Source organism: Atractosteus spatula, chromosome 13 (genome assembly GCF_055471065.1).
Source record: "Atractosteus spatula isolate fAtrSpa1 chromosome 13, fAtrSpa1.hap1, whole genome shotgun sequence".
Classification (NCBI taxonomy): domain Eukaryota; kingdom Metazoa; phylum Chordata; class Actinopteri; order Semionotiformes; family Lepisosteidae; genus Atractosteus; species Atractosteus spatula.
The window spans coordinates 35,834,571-35,854,219 of record NC_142718.1 but is presented as its reverse complement, the minus strand read 5'-3'; the positions used below and the strand labels follow the sequence as shown (position 1 = coordinate 35,854,219).

The following is a 19,649-nucleotide window of genomic DNA, read 5'->3' as shown; positions in this document are numbered from 1 at the left end:
TTGACACAGGGGGAAAGACAACTACAGGTATGTTGAAATAACAAGATCAAAACAGAGAAGGTGCAAACATGTCTAAGGTCTAGCCTGGTGCTAGAGGGGGCAAACATGTCTAGGCCTTCTTCTTGGCCTGATGTACAGTACAGTAAAGGCTCAGGATTGACGTCTGGATTTATGGGACATGCACTGAGCCTGTTACAGAAGGCAACGTCAGCTTCTTGAAAGCGTTCAGTGAGACTGCAGCTGCCTGTGAGCTGTGAGTGGCCTTGATCAAATCTCGGTGGGGGCCCTTGTCACAGTGCGCTTGTTGGAAAACTGGACAGTTTCCTCTGTGCTTGCTGCGGAGGTCTCACCTGAATGCAGCAAGTCTGTGTCGCTCCTTCTGTCTCTGACCCTCTGTCCTCGCCCCCTGTGGCCCTGTTCCCTCACCAGCCTGCGGAACCTGGTGAACACCCTGGTGGCCCTGTGCATCCTCCTTGGGTACTCCATCATGACCGCCAGCTTCGTCGTCTACGAGGTGCAGGAGCACCACAGCGGGGCCAAGAGGCTGCAGCACATCTCCGGCATCGGGGAGCCCTTCTACTGGATCGTCAACTTCTTCTACGACATGGTACTGTACTCCAGACCCCCGAAATCCTGCCCCCACCCCCGAAATGATAGATCACAATGAGTCACGCCGAGAGCCAGGAGAACAAAAGCACCTTAAATTTGTCAGGAGATGAAGGAATGCAGCATTAAAAAGCCTTTTTTTTCACTCAGAAGGAAGTACCCCTGTGGTGATGCACACTTGTAATAGCTCTTATTCATAGATCTGGCCTTGTAAAGTTTCCACTGAGGTCATGTTCAGACTGTAAAGGATAAACAGGCAGAAAATACATTGAAAAGAAATGGGAACGAGGAGAGTCTGTGAGAAGTGGGAACCCTCTTGCAGTGGTGGGTGGCTGTGTGAGTGTGCCTCTCCCTGTCTCCCCCCAGACCCTGTACCTGCTCCCGGTGGCTGTGTCCGTCGCCGTGATCGCTGCCTTCCAGCTGCCAGCCTTCAACAGCCAGTACAACCTGGGCGCCGTGTCGCTGCTGCTGGTGCTGTTCGGGTGAGTGCCGACCCCACGCCTGCGGGTCTCCATTCCAGCCGCCCTTCCTCACCTAACCAAAGCCTTCGTCGCGCTAACTAAATGCTGGAGTGGAATATTCGCAAGTGTTTTTCTTTTCCGCACAGACATTTTTGGGATTTAATTTTAGTTGCCGTAGCTAAAAGACGACCTCCGACATGTTTCAGAGCTGAAAGTAGTCGAACAGTTCCAATGAATCCTGATATTGAGCCAATTAAAGGTTCATTTCTGTAACTGAGAGCTCGGCTGGATCAAAAACCAGCAGGATCTCCAGGTCCGGGACTGGGAACCCCTGATGCAGAGCGCCTCACCTCCACCACATATTGGTTTTTGTTTGGGGGCCTGTGCCTGTCATGTTCCACAAGGCAAAGGGCTGTTGTGAGAAAAACAGAATCATACACAGTAACGCAAAGAGAACAGGTAACACCCGTTTCCTACTTGCATTAGGAAACACGCACACATACAATCTGCCTCAGTTCTTCCTTATCCCCCAATCCAAACCAGGAGGTACACCCACTACTTGTGGCAAGTTCCTGTATACTTCAATGTACATTTCATTACGCCAGAAACTCACAGAGTTTTGCTTGTCTGACTATTCCCAAGAATCTGATTTCCATGTACTATAGGTGTTTCTCTAATTTAGTTATAATACTTGTTTCCATAATCTCACATATAAGAGAAGTCAGATGTATTAGTCTGTAATGATGTGATTCAGTTTTATCACCCTTGTTATGGATGGGCACCACATTAGACATTCTATTGTTGTTTATTGCCTGGAAATTACCCAGAATCACCCAGAATGGACAGTGCAGGTGTACTGTGGATAATTTATGAGTTCCTTTAACACGTTTTGTGATGAAGTTGAAATCCACTGTACTGCATCACATCTCAGCTCTTCTTAATATACGGAGATGAAGCCTCCCTGAAAGCAATAATCCATCCTCAGGACATTCCATTAGCAGCCTCATGGTAACAGGACCTAATTGTTTTAAAAGGAAAAAGGAAAAAAAGATTCCTGGTTTTTAATCAGTTCAAAAACAGTTGGCTTTTAATAATACTGAAACAAATCTCGAGTAGCCCCCAATTTCAGACAACCTCAGCACAGCTCTTACCATTCATCAAACGCAAAGTAATTCCCAGGCAATAAATAACAATAGAAGCATACAAGCTGTCTGCACTCACCTGGAAATGTTTAATTGCTCTTGTTCAGAGCCTGGCTCTGAGGCGTGATGTCCCATCAGCCTCTCTTACTGGCACTGTTTAACCGCAATGCCTCACCTGACCCCTGTACCTCAATCACCCAGCTTCATGAATAAAACAGTGAATCTCTGGAACTGGGAGCAGGAGAGAGGTGCTTCATCAAGCCAAAACATATCATCATGCAATAGGACGGGAAAAAGGCATAAGATAGATAATGGCAATTGTTCAGCCTGAAGATATTTTTTACTCAACTCTGCATCTTTTTTGATTTTCAGTATTCTTTTCTCTTTATTTTTTCCTTGAAGGTTTCCACATATACAGTATATTTGCAACTATTTTCCTCCTCCCTTTCTACTCCCTTATATGGAAAACTCCCTGTACAGTTAGAGAGTGCTAAAAGTAGTGGGATCCCCAGGCTTCAGTCTCCTTTCCTTGTCCCATGTACCCTGGAGAGCAGATCCAGATTCTCTCTGACCCCTGACCCCTCCTGCCAGAGCTCTGCAATACCCAGGTCTGCATCAATGAGGATGTGTCATTTCCTCTTCTGCAAAACCATGCATGTCATGACCATATGATCTTCGCCCTACCCCCTTACAGTTTGGCTACTTTCCCATGGATGTACCTGCTGGCTGGGACCTTCAAGGACACAGAGATGGCCTTCATCAGCTACGTGTGCATCAACCTGTTCATCGCCATCAACACCATCATCTCCACCTCTGTTGTGTACTTCCTCATCCAGATCAACCAGGTGAACGGGCGTGGCGATCCGAAGGTGAGCAGAGTGAGAGAGGAGCAAAAGTCAACATTTAGATAGACCCGCATTTAGATGACCTGACAGACTTTGTTCCACTACTCGTGCATTTTTTGTTTCCCAGTCAAAGTTTCTAGAGAAGTAAAAATTAAATGGATTCATTTGTATCATGCATTTCTGTCATCTATCATGCTTTGACCAGACTGTTCAAAGTTGCCAATAATGACAATTTTGGGAAAGTTTGAAGCCAATCCTGAAAACCAATAACCACCTCCTAATCCTGTGTCTGTCTGCTTGACTGAGTGGTTGAGAGGTGGTCTAACCACCATCTAGCCTGATCTTGTCAGACTCCATAAATTAGGAAAGGCCGAGCCTGGTCAGTACTGGGATGGGAGACTTCTAGGGAAAACCAAGATTCAACAAGATACATCATGTTGGAAGACCAGGGGGTCCCTCTGGACCAGATTTGTCCAATCAATATCCCAGCATGGTGACTGAGGACACCGTTATAGGTGATGTAATTCTTCAGATGAGTCAAGAGCTTTGTTTAATGTCTATTAGGTCATTATAGAACCCATAGCACAGTTAATAAAAGCAGGGTGTTACCCCTGGAGTCCAGGCTGAATTCCACTCTGGGCGTGTGCAATCTTACATCCATAAAAGGGCCCCTAAATTAATTCATGCCTCTCCCCCCAATCTCAGCATTACTAGAACAGCTGCCACGCGCCACCCAGGTGGGTGGTACACTTCAGTGGTCCAGTGGGTCATCTTCAATGTGTAATGTCTTCTGGGGATGAAATGCACTACATAAATGCAATAAACAATTCTAATTAATGTGAGAGGAAAAATATGATTTCTGTATTTTCACAGCCTTTGCTCAATGAAGAGCTGGAGGAATTGGCAGCTTATCTCTGTTTAAATTCAATTTCCTTGAATGACAATGAACCTTTTATCCACATTTTGAATAAATCATAGCAATGCTCCTTTTAAATAAAATACTCTATACAGCAAACTAAAAACGTAGCCAGGGCATCTTGTATAAACAGAGAGAGTATATGCAAGGACAGATGTTCAAACGTTGCTCAGAAGCATTCTGAAATCAATTGTAAAAGAGTAACAAAAATGAAGAAAGAATTTGTTTACCACTTAAACATCATCGGTGATCGGTTGGAGGGAATGAAGTATGTTTTGCCCTGAAGCACAGCTCTTTGAATGTCTTCCCCATGTGTGACCCCTCTCCTGTGTCTACCTGCCTCCCCTGCAGAATATCCAGCGGGTCTACGACGTGCTGAGCTCCGTGTTCCTGATCTTCCCTCAGTTCAGCTTTGGGAATGGGCTGATGGAGCTCTCCCGGCTGCAGATGGAGGTGGAGATGCTTGCGCTGTACGGGGTGGATGCCTACAAAAACCCCTTTGGGATGGACGTCCTGGGCTGGATTTTTGTCTCCATGGCAATCCAGTTTGTGGTGTTCTCCGCCCTGCGCCTGCTGTTGAACACCTGGCTGCTCCGCAAGATCAGGTGTGCTGGAGTTCTGAGAGACCTGAGACATGCAGCATGGGAGCAATGGAGAGGAGCTATTACTGCTTGTCCTACTCATATTAAAACAAGGGCTGTTAAGAGAGAACCACTTTTGGGAGTTTAGTTAAAATCATAAGAAAGCTTAGAAATGAAAAGAGGCCACTCAGCCTGTCTGGCCTGTTTGGTAGTTTGTAGTTAATTGATCCACGCGGTTTCTTGGAAGAAGCAAGCGCACCAGCTTCAACAACATGGCTGGGTAGCTTGTTCCACACTCCCTTATAACTTTGGGTAAATAATTCAGCCCCTGGTCTCAATTTAAATGCACTTCCATGTTGTCTCCACTTGCACTCTTTTGATTGTGTTTCACTGTTCGTTTTGAAGAAGTGTGCTGGGTTGACTTTCTCATTTGGAATATATTTGGAATACTTGTGTCAGGTCCCCACATAGTCTTCCCTGCTGTGCACTCAAAACGTTTAGGTTCAGTCTTAATTTGGCAGGGTAAGAGATTCTCTTAAGCACCATTAATCATCTCTGTTCAACAGCAAAAGTTCAGACCTCCCAACCTTTTCTCTTCCTGTTAACCAGATTTCTATTACTATTAAATTTTCAAACACCGGATTAAAGGAGAGACAAGTATAACACAACAACTTCTCCCCCCACCTCCTGGTCCCTGGCATCACTTCCCACCAGAGGATCACTAAACACCCCAAATCAGGCTGTGATGTGAAAAAGCAACGCACAATAGAGATTTTATCTGTGTCAGCAGCAGCATGCCTAGTATCCTTTCCAAAACCATTCAAGCAGGTTTTCAAACAAGGCTCTGATTCATTTTGTTATATCCTTTTTCTTTGAGATTAAATTCTCAGTGATGATGCAGAGCATTTTCTCTCCACCACCTTCACACTGGACCTTCTCAGGTCTCAGAGGCTAACCAAGGCCTTGTCAGGCATCTCAGCAAAACCTGGTTGCTGCTGCACAAGCTCTTGTTGGATCAGTAGGAAGCATTTTCCCATTGGGTCGGATGTTCCAAGCGAATGACTCAACAAAGTGCAAGGAAGCACAACACTGTACATAGTGACATTTTCAGGTGACAGTTGAGGGTTGGTCTACACAATGGAGATTGAAAGTGTCACACGTTAAGGGACGAAATGTGAAATTCAAAGATGATATGAAATCTAGCCTGCTTGAAGTCCGCCTGCCTTTTCTGCCTTCTTCCCATTCCCAGCCCACGGGGTTCCCTTGAGAAAACATCGTGGCATACTCAAAGCATATATTATCTCGATATTCCTGGTTGGGCCTTCCTGATTAGGGTGGTGCAGTGACCCACACTCTCCTCTCTAATCACACAGGAGGCTGCTGTGCTGGAGAAGTGTTCCTGACCTGTTGGTGAGGGATGAAGATGAAGATGTGGTGGCAGAGCGCCACCGTGTGGAGAGTCAGGGGGCCAGCTCTGATGTGTTGCAGGTCAGCCAGCTCAACAAGGTTTACCAGAACCTGAGCAAGAAGGTCCATGCAGTCAGACGGCTGTCGGTGGGCATCCCCGCTGGAGAGGTGAGGCACAATCAGACCTGACTGGAATTATGTACTTGGAAATGACAGGCTGCCTCTTACATTCATCTAGGACTGTAATGTCCTGCTGTAATAGGAAACAATATCACTTGGTTACAGCATCAAACATAAGAGCTACCAATTTACTGACTAAAACCCTGGCAGTCTAGCCTTAAAAAAAAGTAACAAAAACTTGTGTAGGGATTTCTCGTATATATTTTCAAGGCAAGATGAAAAAACATTGATTACAGCTGTAAACTGAAGTGAAACTTTTGGGTTTATCAAAAGTTTGTCTTTCTGTGAAGCCTCCCCAGGGTTTTGGAAAGATTCCACTGGACAGGTATTCTATGCAGGTAAGTGTTGTATCTTTAACCCCACGTCTTCTCTGTTTGGCAGTGCTTCGGTCTGCTGGGAGTCAATGGGGCTGGGAAGACCACAACCTTTAAAATACTGACAGGAGAAATCATGCCCACTGACGGGGCAGTGCACATCAGGGACCAGTCTGGGTAAGCCTTTATTTATAACTGAAGGGTGGTGGGTTCAGGTATCCCCAGCAGACATTACTGCTATACCCCAGTTGCTCCAGTTCGCACAATTGTACAAATGAGGACCAGCAGTCCTGGGGGGGGGTGACCCCTGTGATGAACCAGTGCCCCTTCCAGAGGGGGAGTCGCGTGCTCTCTAATCCACCTAATGTTACAGAAACCAGGATGGCATCTGGACTATGAGCCACTCTGCTATGGACTTTTATTTATCTGTATGATTTATTCACAAAGTGGCTCTGTGGCTAAGGATCTGCGCCTGTGGCTGGAAGGTTGCTGGTTCGTATCCTGCAGCTGGCAGAGGAATCCTACTCTGTTGGGCCCCTGAGCAAGGCCCTTAAACCCAACTGCTCCAGTTGTGCCATATAAATGGCCGACCCTGCGCTCTGATCCCCAGCTTCTCTCCCTGTCTGTGTGTCTCATGGAGAGCAAGCTGGCGTATGTGAAAAGACGAATTCCTAAGACAAGAAATTGTATATGGCCAATAAAGTGATCTTAAAAAAAGAATCAACGTTTTGGTGTTGGGTACGTGCACAGCAAGGAGGACTTTGCTTCATGGAGCTGTGTGCTGTGGTTGCAGGAGGCTGGTGAACATTGCGGACAGTTACAACGAGGGCCTCAAGATCGGCTACTGTCCCCAGGTGGATGCGCTGGATTTCCTACTGACTGCAGAGGAGCACCTGTACTTCTATGCCCGGATACGAGGCATCTCCAGCCATCACATCAGCAGAGTAAGGCATGCCAAGAGCAGGCACGGGCAGTCTTACAGTACAATACAAACCTCTATAGGCCTTTAGACACTAACAGTCGGGGATCTTGCACAGGAGGTTTCCATGAAGTAACTGAAATAATTGAACTACTGGATGAGTCCATTTCTGGGCTGAAAGAGACTTTAAGGTTGCTTCTGACCAGCTCAAAAGTAGATGTAATGGTTGGGAGAAAGGGAGAGAAGGAGTACGTGGTGTTAATGACGGCTGCTAACCTTGCTACACAAGAGATGATGACCCAGGACTGGAAAAGGCATGTCAGTTGTTTTCATGTTTAGGGGAATTTGTCTTCCAATGAGACAAGTTTGTGCAACACAGTCTTAACGTTTAAGTAGACAGACAGAAAAAAAGGTTTGTTTCTTGTATTGTAATGTTTGGAGTATCTCTATAATGAGGAAATTTCATTAGAATGTATCAGTTCTTCCCATTAAAATCTCTGCAATTAGAATGCCCCAGTGTATGCTCAGCTCGGTAATTTACAAACTCCAAAAACAGACATCAAATTGGTTTTGCATGCTGCCAAAATTTCTAATGTCGATTGATGTTCCTCCAGGGGAATGTGAATCTTTTCTTGAAAAGCAGCAAAGATTTGAGAATGACTAAGAGATTCCTGAGTTACTACACATTGCTCAGAAATTCCAAATTTATGGGACTGTTTTTTTTTTTTGCTTTTGAATTATCAGCACCGCTGTCAATAACAATGCTTCTCCCTCTTCTCATCGATTGATCCAGACAGGAGCTGAAGGGACATGTGGAAAGTTTGCTCATTCTTGTCACTAAATCAGAGAATTAAATAGTGGAGTGCATGTTCAGTACTGACCTTGTCTGCAACAGCCATTCAAACTGACAACACTTTTCTTTTAGACAAATACGAGCTGCTTGCTTTTCCACTTTTTAATCAGCAGTTCCTTTTAATTAAGAACATCCTGTCCCATTGTCTTCAGAATTCTCTGAAAATGTTGTACATATAAAGCGAGTTCTCAGAAACAATAATTTTTCGTCCTGAATTAAAGAAAACACCTCATTCTGAAATCCTTGTGGTATTCAATAATAAAGGTAATTTAAACATTTCACAGTGGCAGCATGCAGCATATTCCTGCTTTAATTGAGTCCACCCAGAACAATGAATCCGCAGACTAAGCAGTCAATTCAAATACTCAGCAAAGTTTGCATTGCACTGGGCTTTTTTCAGAAAAAGAAGTTTCCGAATTGGCTCTTTACATGTGTGCTACAGAATTACTCAGGGAACTCCAACAGGAACGCACTGTGTGCGGTCCATTAAACCAAATTGGTGTACAAGCTGAGAGTTCAGTGGTGCATGGATTTTGTTGAACCTGAAAAATTTGATTTGCTTGGGGCGGAGCTGGAGACGAGAACATAAATATAGGTCACTATATACGGATATATATTATATATACTATGTAATATGTATACTATATATGATTTCTGTATGACTACGACTGTGGTGTGCATATTGGTATCCAATGTAAAACGCACTACAAGCAATTTCATATGCCTCAATTAATATGTTTTACCCTTACAGCCTTTAAAAAAGGAAGTAATCAGTTCTTTCTGATCATAGAACATAGTGGCAGGTTGTTTTGCACTGTATATGAAGCAGTGTAGGGAAGGGTGACAGGTATTGTGCTGTTCAGGGAGGGTTGCTGGAGCTCACTGTAGTGTGCAGCTCTGTTACTACCACCTTCTATAACTCCATGTAAAACGGGGTGGAGGGGTCAAGGAGTGATTGGCTCTGTATAGCTTCCTCTGCCCTGAACTCTCACCAAAGTAAGGCGTTTTGGGGCTTACGTAGAATTCCAGCCCACTGTGGTATCTTGACCTTCGCGTTTACATTAAGACATCCCTGGGAACAGCCTCGAAGGTCGAAGAATGCACAGCCTCATCTCCAGCCCCTTCTCGGTCTCTCCCTTGTCAGGTGGTGTCTCACCTCCTCCAGAAGCTGGAGCTCGTGCCTCACAAGGACGTCACCTCGGAGCGCTACAGCTGTGGCATGCGCAGGAAGCTGTCCACCGCGATCGCGCTTATTGGACGCCCACAGATACTCCTGCTGGTGAGCCAACCGCCACAGCACACTGCTCTTCCCAAACTGCTGGCGTCCTTCTGTCACGCAGAGGAAGGGCAATACTTCAGCTACCATCAGGGCTTCAACAGTCCTGCAGCTGGTGACCCAGGCATTTTATTGAACTAAGAATGTGATGAATTAGGGCTATTTTAGTGTTTTCAGCACTTACATATGCAGAGATTCTGGGCTATTGCATTGATCACATAAATTAAATCAGCAACAGAAATGATTAAAAAAATTTCATCAATCATATTGTTTCAGATTTAAGGCTAGCATGGCACTGGGGTCACCCTGACTTGGAAACTCTGGTTTAGGGTCTGTGAGCTCCATTTATAAATGCTTTACAAAATGTAATACATGAACAAGACATTAACAGTGTTAATTACGTGTTAAGAACGTGACCCCTACGATGATTAATTTAATGGTTATTATAACACGCATGGTCACTTTAGTGTTTATATGTTTACTTGCCACATATTTATAAAGCATTATTTGCAGCTCATAAACTAAAGTGTGCCGAAACAGGGAATAAACCTAACCAATGGAGAATTGCATCCTAATTACTCCTGAATTCAATTTCTCAGTCTTTTATTTTTGCATGTTATAACTTTGGTAATTTAATTTAAAAAGAGAATTAACAAGTTTTAAGTCTGAAACATGGATAGATGTGTCCCTATGCATAGAGCTAATTTGAAAACATTTGCTGCTGAAACATTTTGCACTTCAATTAACTTTGGAAAATTGTCTCAGAATAAAATGTTCTATGTGTTCAGTGATATTGCAATTAAAATACTTTGGAATCTGAATCTTTCCTCTGAAATGTAATACCTTCGGATTACATGTGGAGGGAGCTAAACTCCGTGCTCCTGAACATTTCCATCATTGCAGAGAGATCTGCTGTGGTTGCTCTTTCTTAACTGTGATTTCCTGTGATCGTTTTAGGATGAGCCCAGCTCGGGGATGGATCCCAAATCCAAACGTCATCTCTGGAAGATCATCTCCGAGGAGGTCAAGGCCAAAACTGCCGTCGTCTTGACCTCACACAGGTACAAAGCGCTCTATAACCTTAAAGGGCATGGACTTCTTCTTGTGCCACATATGGAGACTGACAGGTTACAGTGGTAATTGTTTCTGCAAGCCTCGACAAATCAGGACAAATTTCAGCCTTACCTTTCTAGTGACAAGTCACAAACCTGCGTCAAGTTTCTGGGTGTAAGAGATCTTTAAAACAAGATTTAAAATGCCTATTTCTTTACTGGAGCATTGTTCTTCAGTTTCATAAAATGGAATAATTCACTCCTCTTAATTTAGAAGCACAAAAGCGGTGCCAGATATCAACTAATGAGCCAGATTAGTTCAGCAGAGGAACTGCCTTTTGATGTCTGTCTGTCTCCTGGTGTCTTTCAGCATGGAGGAGTGTGAAGCTGTGTGCACCAGACTGGCCATCATGGTGAAAGGACAATTCAAGTGTCTGGGCTCTCTGCAGCACATCAAGAGCAGGTCTGTATTTTCCCACTTCGCACATGCTGAAAATACCACAGTGGTAATCACCTTCTGGTTGCACATGATCTTAAATTGCCTGATTGACTCTTCTCTGTGGTGAATCACAGTTCTTCATTCATTTGTTTCTATTTCCTATCCCAAGCATCCCCAAACTTTACAAAATCGTTGGGCATGAACACGTGTAATGGTATTTTACTTCTTTGGTGCTATAATAATTTAAAGAATTAAAAATTCACAAAATAAAGAACAGGAATTAAATGATTACAGTGGTCATTTTAAAAAAACTGCACCAAAGTATTCAATAGATAAGATCTTTGGCATCGCTGTCCCTAATTTTATTGACATTCTTGACAGAAGCAATTCTGGAAATATGAAGTATGTAAGGAGTGCATGTTCCTATCTTTTACTGAAGGTTCGGGAGCGGTTTCACTGTGAAAATGTACCTCTCTGTGGGCATGCATGACGTGGACCTCATCACCAACTTCATGCAGATTCACTTCCCCAGCACTTACATGAAGGTGGGTGCAGCATCAGTCACACTTGGGTCATTTGTGCACATGTTTCACAGCTTGCCCTCCACACAGAATGATCAAGGTAAAAGCACAGTTCTTCCCCTGCATCTGTGATCTGCAGCTGCAAAGCATGGTAAACACTCTTGTCTCTCTCTAACCTAAGGGCACCTGCCCTTTTAAATGATATTCTTCAAATTTAATGCCTTTGCACTGCACAAGATAGATGAAGTACTATATAATTAATGCCTCATTAACTGTCAGATCCTAATTAATGAATCTTAAACCAAATCAGAACGATGAGGCATATATCAGTGGGATTGAAAATAGAAGCTATTCTTAACTGCATGTTCATGTAGATAAAGAAGTCCCAATGGGCTAGATATAATTGCCTTGCAATCCTGGCTTCTGAACACAAAAAGTTTTAACGTTAGATAATTAATATCACCAAGCTTTCAAAATAAGTGAGTTCTCTGGCAGGTACCTGTGGCAGAATAGAGACTGATATACAGACTGACTACAGTGACTCCAGAGTTAAGTGGTTTCTCCACCAAATGTATGCTGATGTGTAAATGTCTCAGATACAATCGTGAGCTCTACAATTTATTCAAAGCCCTCACTAGTGAATTCCATGATTAGAGCAACTTGTTTATTAATGCTGCTTAGCTGGTGGGGGGCGGGGGGGAAAAAACACTCTTATTATTTGGCAATCTTTAATTCAAGTTGACTGGGATATATTAATTCTTAAACTACACACTCACTACTACAAGACTTCTTATTGGCTGCTAATATAGAAAAGCTATTGACCGATTGACCCCTTATCAAGTGTTCCTTGCCATCAACAGCATTTGTTCCACTCCTAACATCCCTAAAGCTGAAAGCTAACTTTTTGTGATGCAAAATGCAGACCAGGGTTTGCAATTTGGAGCACAAAAAAAAACATGGCTAATGCGTCAAAAAAAGATGTCAAATCCCAGTAGAAATCCAATAGAATTATCTTTCTATATACAGAATGAAACATGCTGATTGAAACGAGTAAGACAGTACAATATTTCTATGCCAGCAGCCATATCACCCTGCAACTCACAACTGGCAGCCCACTGGAGCTAAACAGGTTTGAGCCTGGTCAATACTGGTCAATACTCTCTGTGGTCATTAAAAATCCCAGAGTGTTTCTCAAACAGAGAAGGGGTGTTACCCTGGTGTCCAGGCCAAATTTCCCATTGGCCCTTACCAATCATGGCCTTCGAATAATCCCCAACAATGAACTGGCTTCATTACTCTATTCTCCTTCTCACTGTGGGGAGTATTCTGGCACACTATGGCTGCTGTCACATCATCCAGGTGGTGAAGGGGAGTCCCCATTACCTGTAAAGCGATTTGAGTGGAGTGTCCAGAAAAGCGCTATATAAGTGTAAGCAGTTATTATTATTAATATTTCTTACCCAGTAGACTCATGTAAGCTCATGGCAGAACACACGCTCCCAGCAGAAGGAGCCAGGTGCTCAGGTGTGACTCTCCGGCTTTCCTCCCCAGGATCAGCACTTGGGAATGGTGGAGTACCATGTGCCGGTGGTTTCAGGAGGCGTGGCAGACATCTTCGACAAGCTGGAGACCAACAAGGAAGCCTTGCACATCAAACACTTCTCTGTCAGCCAGACCACGCTGGATGAGGTGAGAGGCCTGCAGTGTGTCCTGACCCAGAAGCAGGCACATTAAAAGTAGACCCCTCCCTAGACTCCCCGGCAGTGAATGAAACTAAGAAGGACTAAAAGGGATGCAAAGAATTGCCCTGGAAATTCAAAGTAATATTCAAATTTAAATCAAAGGAAATAGAAACCACCTCTTGGGATGCTGAGAAAGCTGCCCTGTTTACTGTAGAAAGTGACGTATGGCTATTTTACAAAGTTTTAGAAATATCTGGAGCCCTGGGTATAAAATGACAGTACAGGAAGTGAAAACCATGAAAAACTGTGACATGGCATTTTCTTCTCTTTCCAATGCCTCATGCTTTAAGATAAAAAAAACACATTCCATACAGTATATGGTTATAGCATTTACATTTCTACAAATCCTTTATAGGAATTAGTGACTAATCCATTTCTTTTTCCTGCAGGTCTTCATTAACTTTGCGATGGGCAAGACAAACAAGAGGAGCCCAAACGGGTCAGAGACTGAGACTGCAGATCCCACAATGCTTGTAAACATTTAGAGCAGAAGCAGTGCCCGCAACACAGCCCACTGCACACACAAAATGGACAGTCAAAGCCGTGCTGCACATGTGAAAATGTCTCTGTGACGTTTCTTTTTATTCTTGCACAATACTTGATAAAGACCTATTTTTGTAATTCAAGATATTTTAAGAACCTCATTTTATACTTTGAAAGATCAATGGTAATGAAGTAGGCATTTTATCATCTTCAGTAGTAGCTGTAGTAAAGGACTTCTTTTGCCCATAAGAAAGGAGGCTATCTATACTGACTGATCTGTCAACGATTGAGCAGGTTCCATTCCTGAGGTGTAAGAATATGATACCTCCCAAATCTCTATTGTCTCACTGCAATGTACTTACTGTACCACCTGTCCTATTGTCACAACTTGACACATTGTCCAAAGTGCAATATTTTGTTTACTGGATACAGCAGAAATGCAGGAAATGCTCTGAACTTTGCTCATTAAACTATTTCAAATTAAATAATGTAATTTATTCCTAAGAAATGAGAACAATTTCCTTGCCAGGATCATTTTTTAATGAGATCAAACTTTTTAATTTATTTATGTCTTTTTTTTCTGAGTGTTTTGAACTTTCATTTATAAAAGGCTTTGTTCTGCACTTGTTAATCAGTTTGGTGAATGCATTTCAGGTGCAGGTTTAAAACGTGGTTGTTTTAACAATGCTGAGACATGACCAATTTTCTTTTGCAATGTTCTATGTGAAACATGTTACCGAAGGAGACGAAAACGCACATTTGCTAACAGAATGTTAAAATGGTTTACAGAATATATACAGTATATATACAATGAGAAATTCCTGAAATATTTATTTTCCTTGAAACTTAACTATTGTTGTGTTTTATTTTATAATGGAAAGGACGAAAATAGTAAAAAGTTTTCATTTCATTAGTGAAAGCAGATAAACCAATACCCAAGGTCAGCTTACTGACCCTCACTGTGAAGTAGCACATATTCTCACACATTCGGGCATTTCCCCAGATTCATTTGTAACATGGCATGATTACTGAGCCAAAACCCAGTGGATTCTATTTAAAACAACAGCAATGGTCAGCATTGTGACCTCTGAGGACTTGTAATAAAAAGGGTTTGGAAATTTACAGTCCTGAAAAAAAGCATAGGATAAACTCCATAGAAACTTCAAATGAGTGGCATGATGGTCATCACTAAAGCCTCCTTTAGTTTCGAACTTGGGAGGGAGTGTTGTTCCCAGTACAGCCAGTACTGGCAATGAGACTGGAATACAACCAGAAGAGCACAAAGGGTAGAAAGCCTTCTCTCATCAGTCATTTTTCTTATGCTCAGAACAGGAATCCTGTAATATCTCGTGGAGCCTGTAATGTCCTGTTTCTACAATAACCCAACCCTGGGGGGAGCGTTTCCTCTGCTATGTCAGGATCAATTAGCCCTTCTCTTACAGGCAGTGGGGGTGGAGTGAATGACCTCTGCCCGGCTGTTTTTGGGACTTGGAGGAATTGTGTTGCCATCTGATGAAATCACATCACAAAGCATACGTGTCTTCTGGTTACGTTTCCTCATGGTCTTTCTCACCTGCTACTGTAGTCCTTTGGGAAAGGAAAAATGTCTTTCTGCATATTTTTATATGCTGTAAAGCACAAATGTACTGGGGCGTATGCTTAATTTTACAAGACCGTTGTTTTTTAAACCGAATTATTCATGTCATGTTTTTATAACCGTATCAAGCTCGACGGAGGTGGAGGGAGAATGGGGAAAGGGATTTCAAGGCCCTGTTTAAAATAGCTAAAACAGTTCTGAACAAGCTAAAGAAATAAACAGACACATGTGCAGAGATGACCACTGGCACCTACAGGCTTGCTGGTATGCATACGAGATCAGCAATGCTGGTCTGCAGCAGCGTACAGTAGCTCATTCCTGGCTCAGTATCTACATGAGGAGATCCCAGGAGGTGGGGCACCTTCGAGAATTTTGCAGGGAGCGGTCAAAGATGCCCTACAAGTATTAAAAGGTATTTTATTAGTGAATGCTAGCCTGACCAAGGTCCTAACGTTTACATTGTCACTAATATCCTCCCACTCTATTGTTATAGGCAAAAGAAATCAAGATAGCAGCTTCCCCAAACTCACAGCTCTAAGAAAATGTCAGACATTCCACTGCACACAATGTCATTTGCCCCCGACTTAAATCTAAAATAAAACTGTCTGAACAAAAAGGCATTGGACAGCATTTATAGGTCGGCTCCATCTGTCAGTTCGAAAAATGTCACTTGCAAAAAAAAAAGATTATGCAAAATAAACTTGAGGATGGATGAAATGCAAGCCATATGACTTAGGCATTGATTGTTTTATATAAATCACAGAACTAGGTGCGTGCTGAGAGTACGCTGGGCAGTGTGCCAGTATGATGTAGTCATCCTCTACAAAAAAGACCCCCTGCATCTTCGCAAACTTGTTTCTGCGTTTCTCAAGGTGTCGAAACTTCTGAGGGGGTGGGAGAGAGAGTTGAATAATGGTTTTAAATCACAGCAGCCACATGATTAATGCAGAAGACTCAGACTGGGCTATAGAAGACCTGGATGAAGTGTCAGGGTGTGTAATAAATTATCCTTGGGCAGCTCCCCGTAGTTCTCATCCCACACTACTGATCGTTACAGAAAAAAGATAAATCCCTGCTTTGCCTTCCATTTAGGTACTGCAGTCATTGTACCACGGAAAGCTGGGGAAACCAATACTAGTGTGCTTTTGAGAAAATAAAAATGTTATTCAGCCTAGACTTCAAATTCTTAGTGCCTCAGAGATAGACTTGGAAAGCTGCCAATTCCCATTCATAGTGGATTAAAAGCATAAATTCTTTGCAGAAATAAACAAGCCTTATTATTGTTTTTCTTGTCCTCCACGGACCTTAAAATCAGCCCTCAGGACTACTCATGGAATGCTGCTTGATTCCTGAAGAGTCCAGGCATGTATCGTGCACACATGCATACAGAACCCTGTCATATTTCAGTAATAAGCCTTGACTCCACAGCTCAGGCAAAACAATGACATCATAAACGGACACGAATGCACCGGTATCTTGGGATTTAGCCTTGCATGTGACACAGATGCTGATGCAGATATTTAGGTTACAAGTTCAGAAGAGCTTCACAGAAAAAAAAAATATTCCATTGCCCATCATTATTTTAAGGGGGTCATGCAGCAAGGATATGCATATGAATGAATGATTCTGTATGTTTTCCTACAAACAAACCAAAAAGCACTTCACCTGGTACTCATTGTATAGAAAAAGCACTTAGTTTGTGCAAGTTCTGTTTTTCCATTTGTTACAAATTCCAAAAACGTAGCTTATCTTTCACAAAGGTGCCATACAAATTCATACATATAAAACCTGTGCGTTAATAAAAATTATTAACGATCCTATCATTTTAAGAATCCATCTCAACAAACATTTCCAGGACATACAAAATACAAATACTATGCAGCTTGGATAAAACCATAGAGAGAAATCAAAAATGAAAATAAAAAAGAAAATTACATTTTCTACCAAAGATAATAGGCAGTACTGAGCGGCACCATGCCTCAAGCTGATCAAAGAAAGTTCCATAATAAATAGTATTATAAGCATAGTGGAGACAGAGGAGTCACAAGGGTGACAAGTCCTTGAGATAAACAGATCTCCAGGGCTTAATGGCACTCTATTAGTAAATACAATTCTTGCTCAGCCACTCAGGACAGGAATATTAGAGCTCCGTGAAGTTGGCCCCCCCTACAGACAGCACAAACGATGAAACCCACCTCATTCGTTTCCGAGACACAGCGCCTTGTTTTTTCGGGGTCGTGACGTCACTCAGCCCCCCTACAATGTTGTAGGAAAACCAAACCGGTCTCATTCGTTAGTGCTACGTTTGCTGCTTTCGTTCCCGAGATACAGCGCATTGTTTTTTCCGGTGATCACATGACCATGCACGGTGAGTTTGACCTCCAGTGACCCCGTCTGCCGAGTTCAAGCGCTCTGTTACAGTTTAGCTCGTACCCTTAACATTTTAAAGACAATCAATATCCATAAACATATGAGCCTCCTTAGATGTCAATAATACATGACGCATCCCAACAAGTTAACCATCTGTGACATAAACCTGTGGTTGTTATGTATGTAAAATCACCGTGATTGTAAGGTTGTGTATAGTTTTTATTTTCTAAGGCACGTTTTCCTTTTCTTTCCCTACCGTTACACGCTGTTGCCAAACGCGTAACTGTGGGATACCATCGCGACAAGACCTCCGTAGCATGTCATGATAGGGACCCCATGTATATCGCATGTATATCGCGGCAGTGTATTGATTGCAGTGTACGACTGGCGCCTTGCTTCCATGCCACCCTGGCATCGCTGTTGCAACAAAGGTCTCATATCAGGACATGATATATCCAGATACTGTAGGACGTGTCATGATATATGGACTTTGGACATGTGCTCAGCAGATCCTGTCAGGGTATGTCCTATTGCAACATGTGGAGTCCATGTCGCAAAATGGGGGCGGGGCATTTTGTCGGAGGTATGTCATATCGCGATATAGAGCCTTTCATGTCGCGACATGGGGCAGGGGCACTTTTGTCATATCGCGATATATAGACTCCATGTCGCGACATGGGGGGTGGACGTTTTGGCTGGGCATGTCATATCGTGATATGTGGGCTTCATGTTGCGATATGGACGCAGGGTGGCATTTGTCATATCGCGATATGCGGACTCTTTGTCGCGACACGGGCGGTGGCGTTTTGTCGGGGCACGCCATATCGCGATATGTGGACTTAATGTCGCAATGGGTATCGCGATGTGATCGTGTTGCGCGCACTTCTATCGTGACATGCTATCGGAGTCGTAAACGCGCTGTGGATGCCATGACATTCTTTGTCTGCTATTCAGTTTTGACCTCAGTGTGACTTCTCTTAGATTGATTAGTAATTGGAAACCAATGGATGTGTTACTGTATATCCAGCGTGCTCATACAGCACACACGGTTAACCGGGGCTACAGTATTTGGACGAAGAAGAACTTCCATCACCTGTGTGTCTACATGTTCTCGGAACTTCCGCTGTGGCGCTGTACCCAATCAGAGTGTCGATTCTCACTCTTCACCCAATCGCGACCCGAGCTGTTGGGGGGTTTAGCCAATCACGGGTCTGAGAGCTGTTCAAGCGAGCAGCGCCAGGTGGATCGGCTTGTTTACTGTCAATGAGAATCTATTTTTACAATGCTTTACTTATTTACAAAATAAGTACATCGGCTTATTTTTTAAACGTCTTTATTGATTCACAATATCTCGTACTCTTCGAAATAAATACATTTTTATTGAAAAATAACTGTCTACGCTGCTTTCTGTAATGAATTCATGGTATTTTAACAATTTTAATTGTATATTTAAGGTAGGGAAAACGCCTTCTGCTTTGTACTTAAAAAATTACATATATATATAAAGAAGGACCGGTCCGGTTCCCCTACAACTTTGTAGGGGAACTGAGTGACGTCACGACCCCGATAAAACAAGGCGCTATATCTCGGAAACGAAAGCAGCACAAACGTAGCACTAACGAATGAGGTGGGTTTAATCGTTTGTGCTGTCTGTTGGGGGGGGCAACTTCACGGAGCTGATTCTTAGGACAGGAAAATTACTATTGTAGCACCCACCTATAACAAAGGGTAACAAAAGCAAGTTATTATGTAGGTCTTGCTTCAAACAATTCATTCATTCAATCAATCAATGTTATTCTTATATGGTTCGTTTTACTATGGAGTGTTCTCAATGTACTGTACATGAATTATACAAATGTATAGTAAACAAAAATACAATAAAACCATGTTTAAGTGTGAAGTTAAAAGAAAGAAAGAGAATAACCTGTCACAGTCATTTTAATCA

At 42.9% G+C, this 19,649-nt stretch overlaps 1 protein-coding gene across 2 annotated transcripts in view; it reads left to right on the top strand.

The window, feature by feature from the left end:
- Nucleotides 1–14,222, top strand: part of abca12 (ATP binding cassette subfamily A member 12) — an 89,459-nt gene extending 75,237 nt beyond the window's left edge. For both annotated transcript variants that reach the window (XM_088930585.1, XM_088930584.1), the window contains exons 63-75: nt 430–607; nt 973–1,088; nt 2,904–3,078; nt 4,322–4,575; nt 5,925–6,126; nt 6,520–6,629; nt 7,246–7,396; nt 9,369–9,503; nt 10,458–10,561; nt 10,923–11,015; nt 11,431–11,536; nt 13,064–13,201; nt 13,644–14,222. In XM_088930585.1, the coding sequence (XP_088786711.1) occupies nt 430–607; nt 973–1,088; nt 2,904–3,078; nt 4,322–4,575; nt 5,925–6,126; nt 6,520–6,629; nt 7,246–7,396; nt 9,369–9,503; nt 10,458–10,561; nt 10,923–11,015; nt 11,431–11,536; nt 13,064–13,201; nt 13,644–13,739 (1,858 nt within the window). In that variant the 3' untranslated portion in view covers nt 13,740–14,222. The remainder of the gene's footprint in view (nt 1–429; nt 608–972; nt 1,089–2,903; nt 3,079–4,321; nt 4,576–5,924; nt 6,127–6,519; nt 6,630–7,245; nt 7,397–9,368; nt 9,504–10,457; nt 10,562–10,922; nt 11,016–11,430; nt 11,537–13,063; nt 13,202–13,643) is intronic.
- The last annotated feature ends 5,427 nt before the right edge of the window (nt 14,223–19,649 follow it).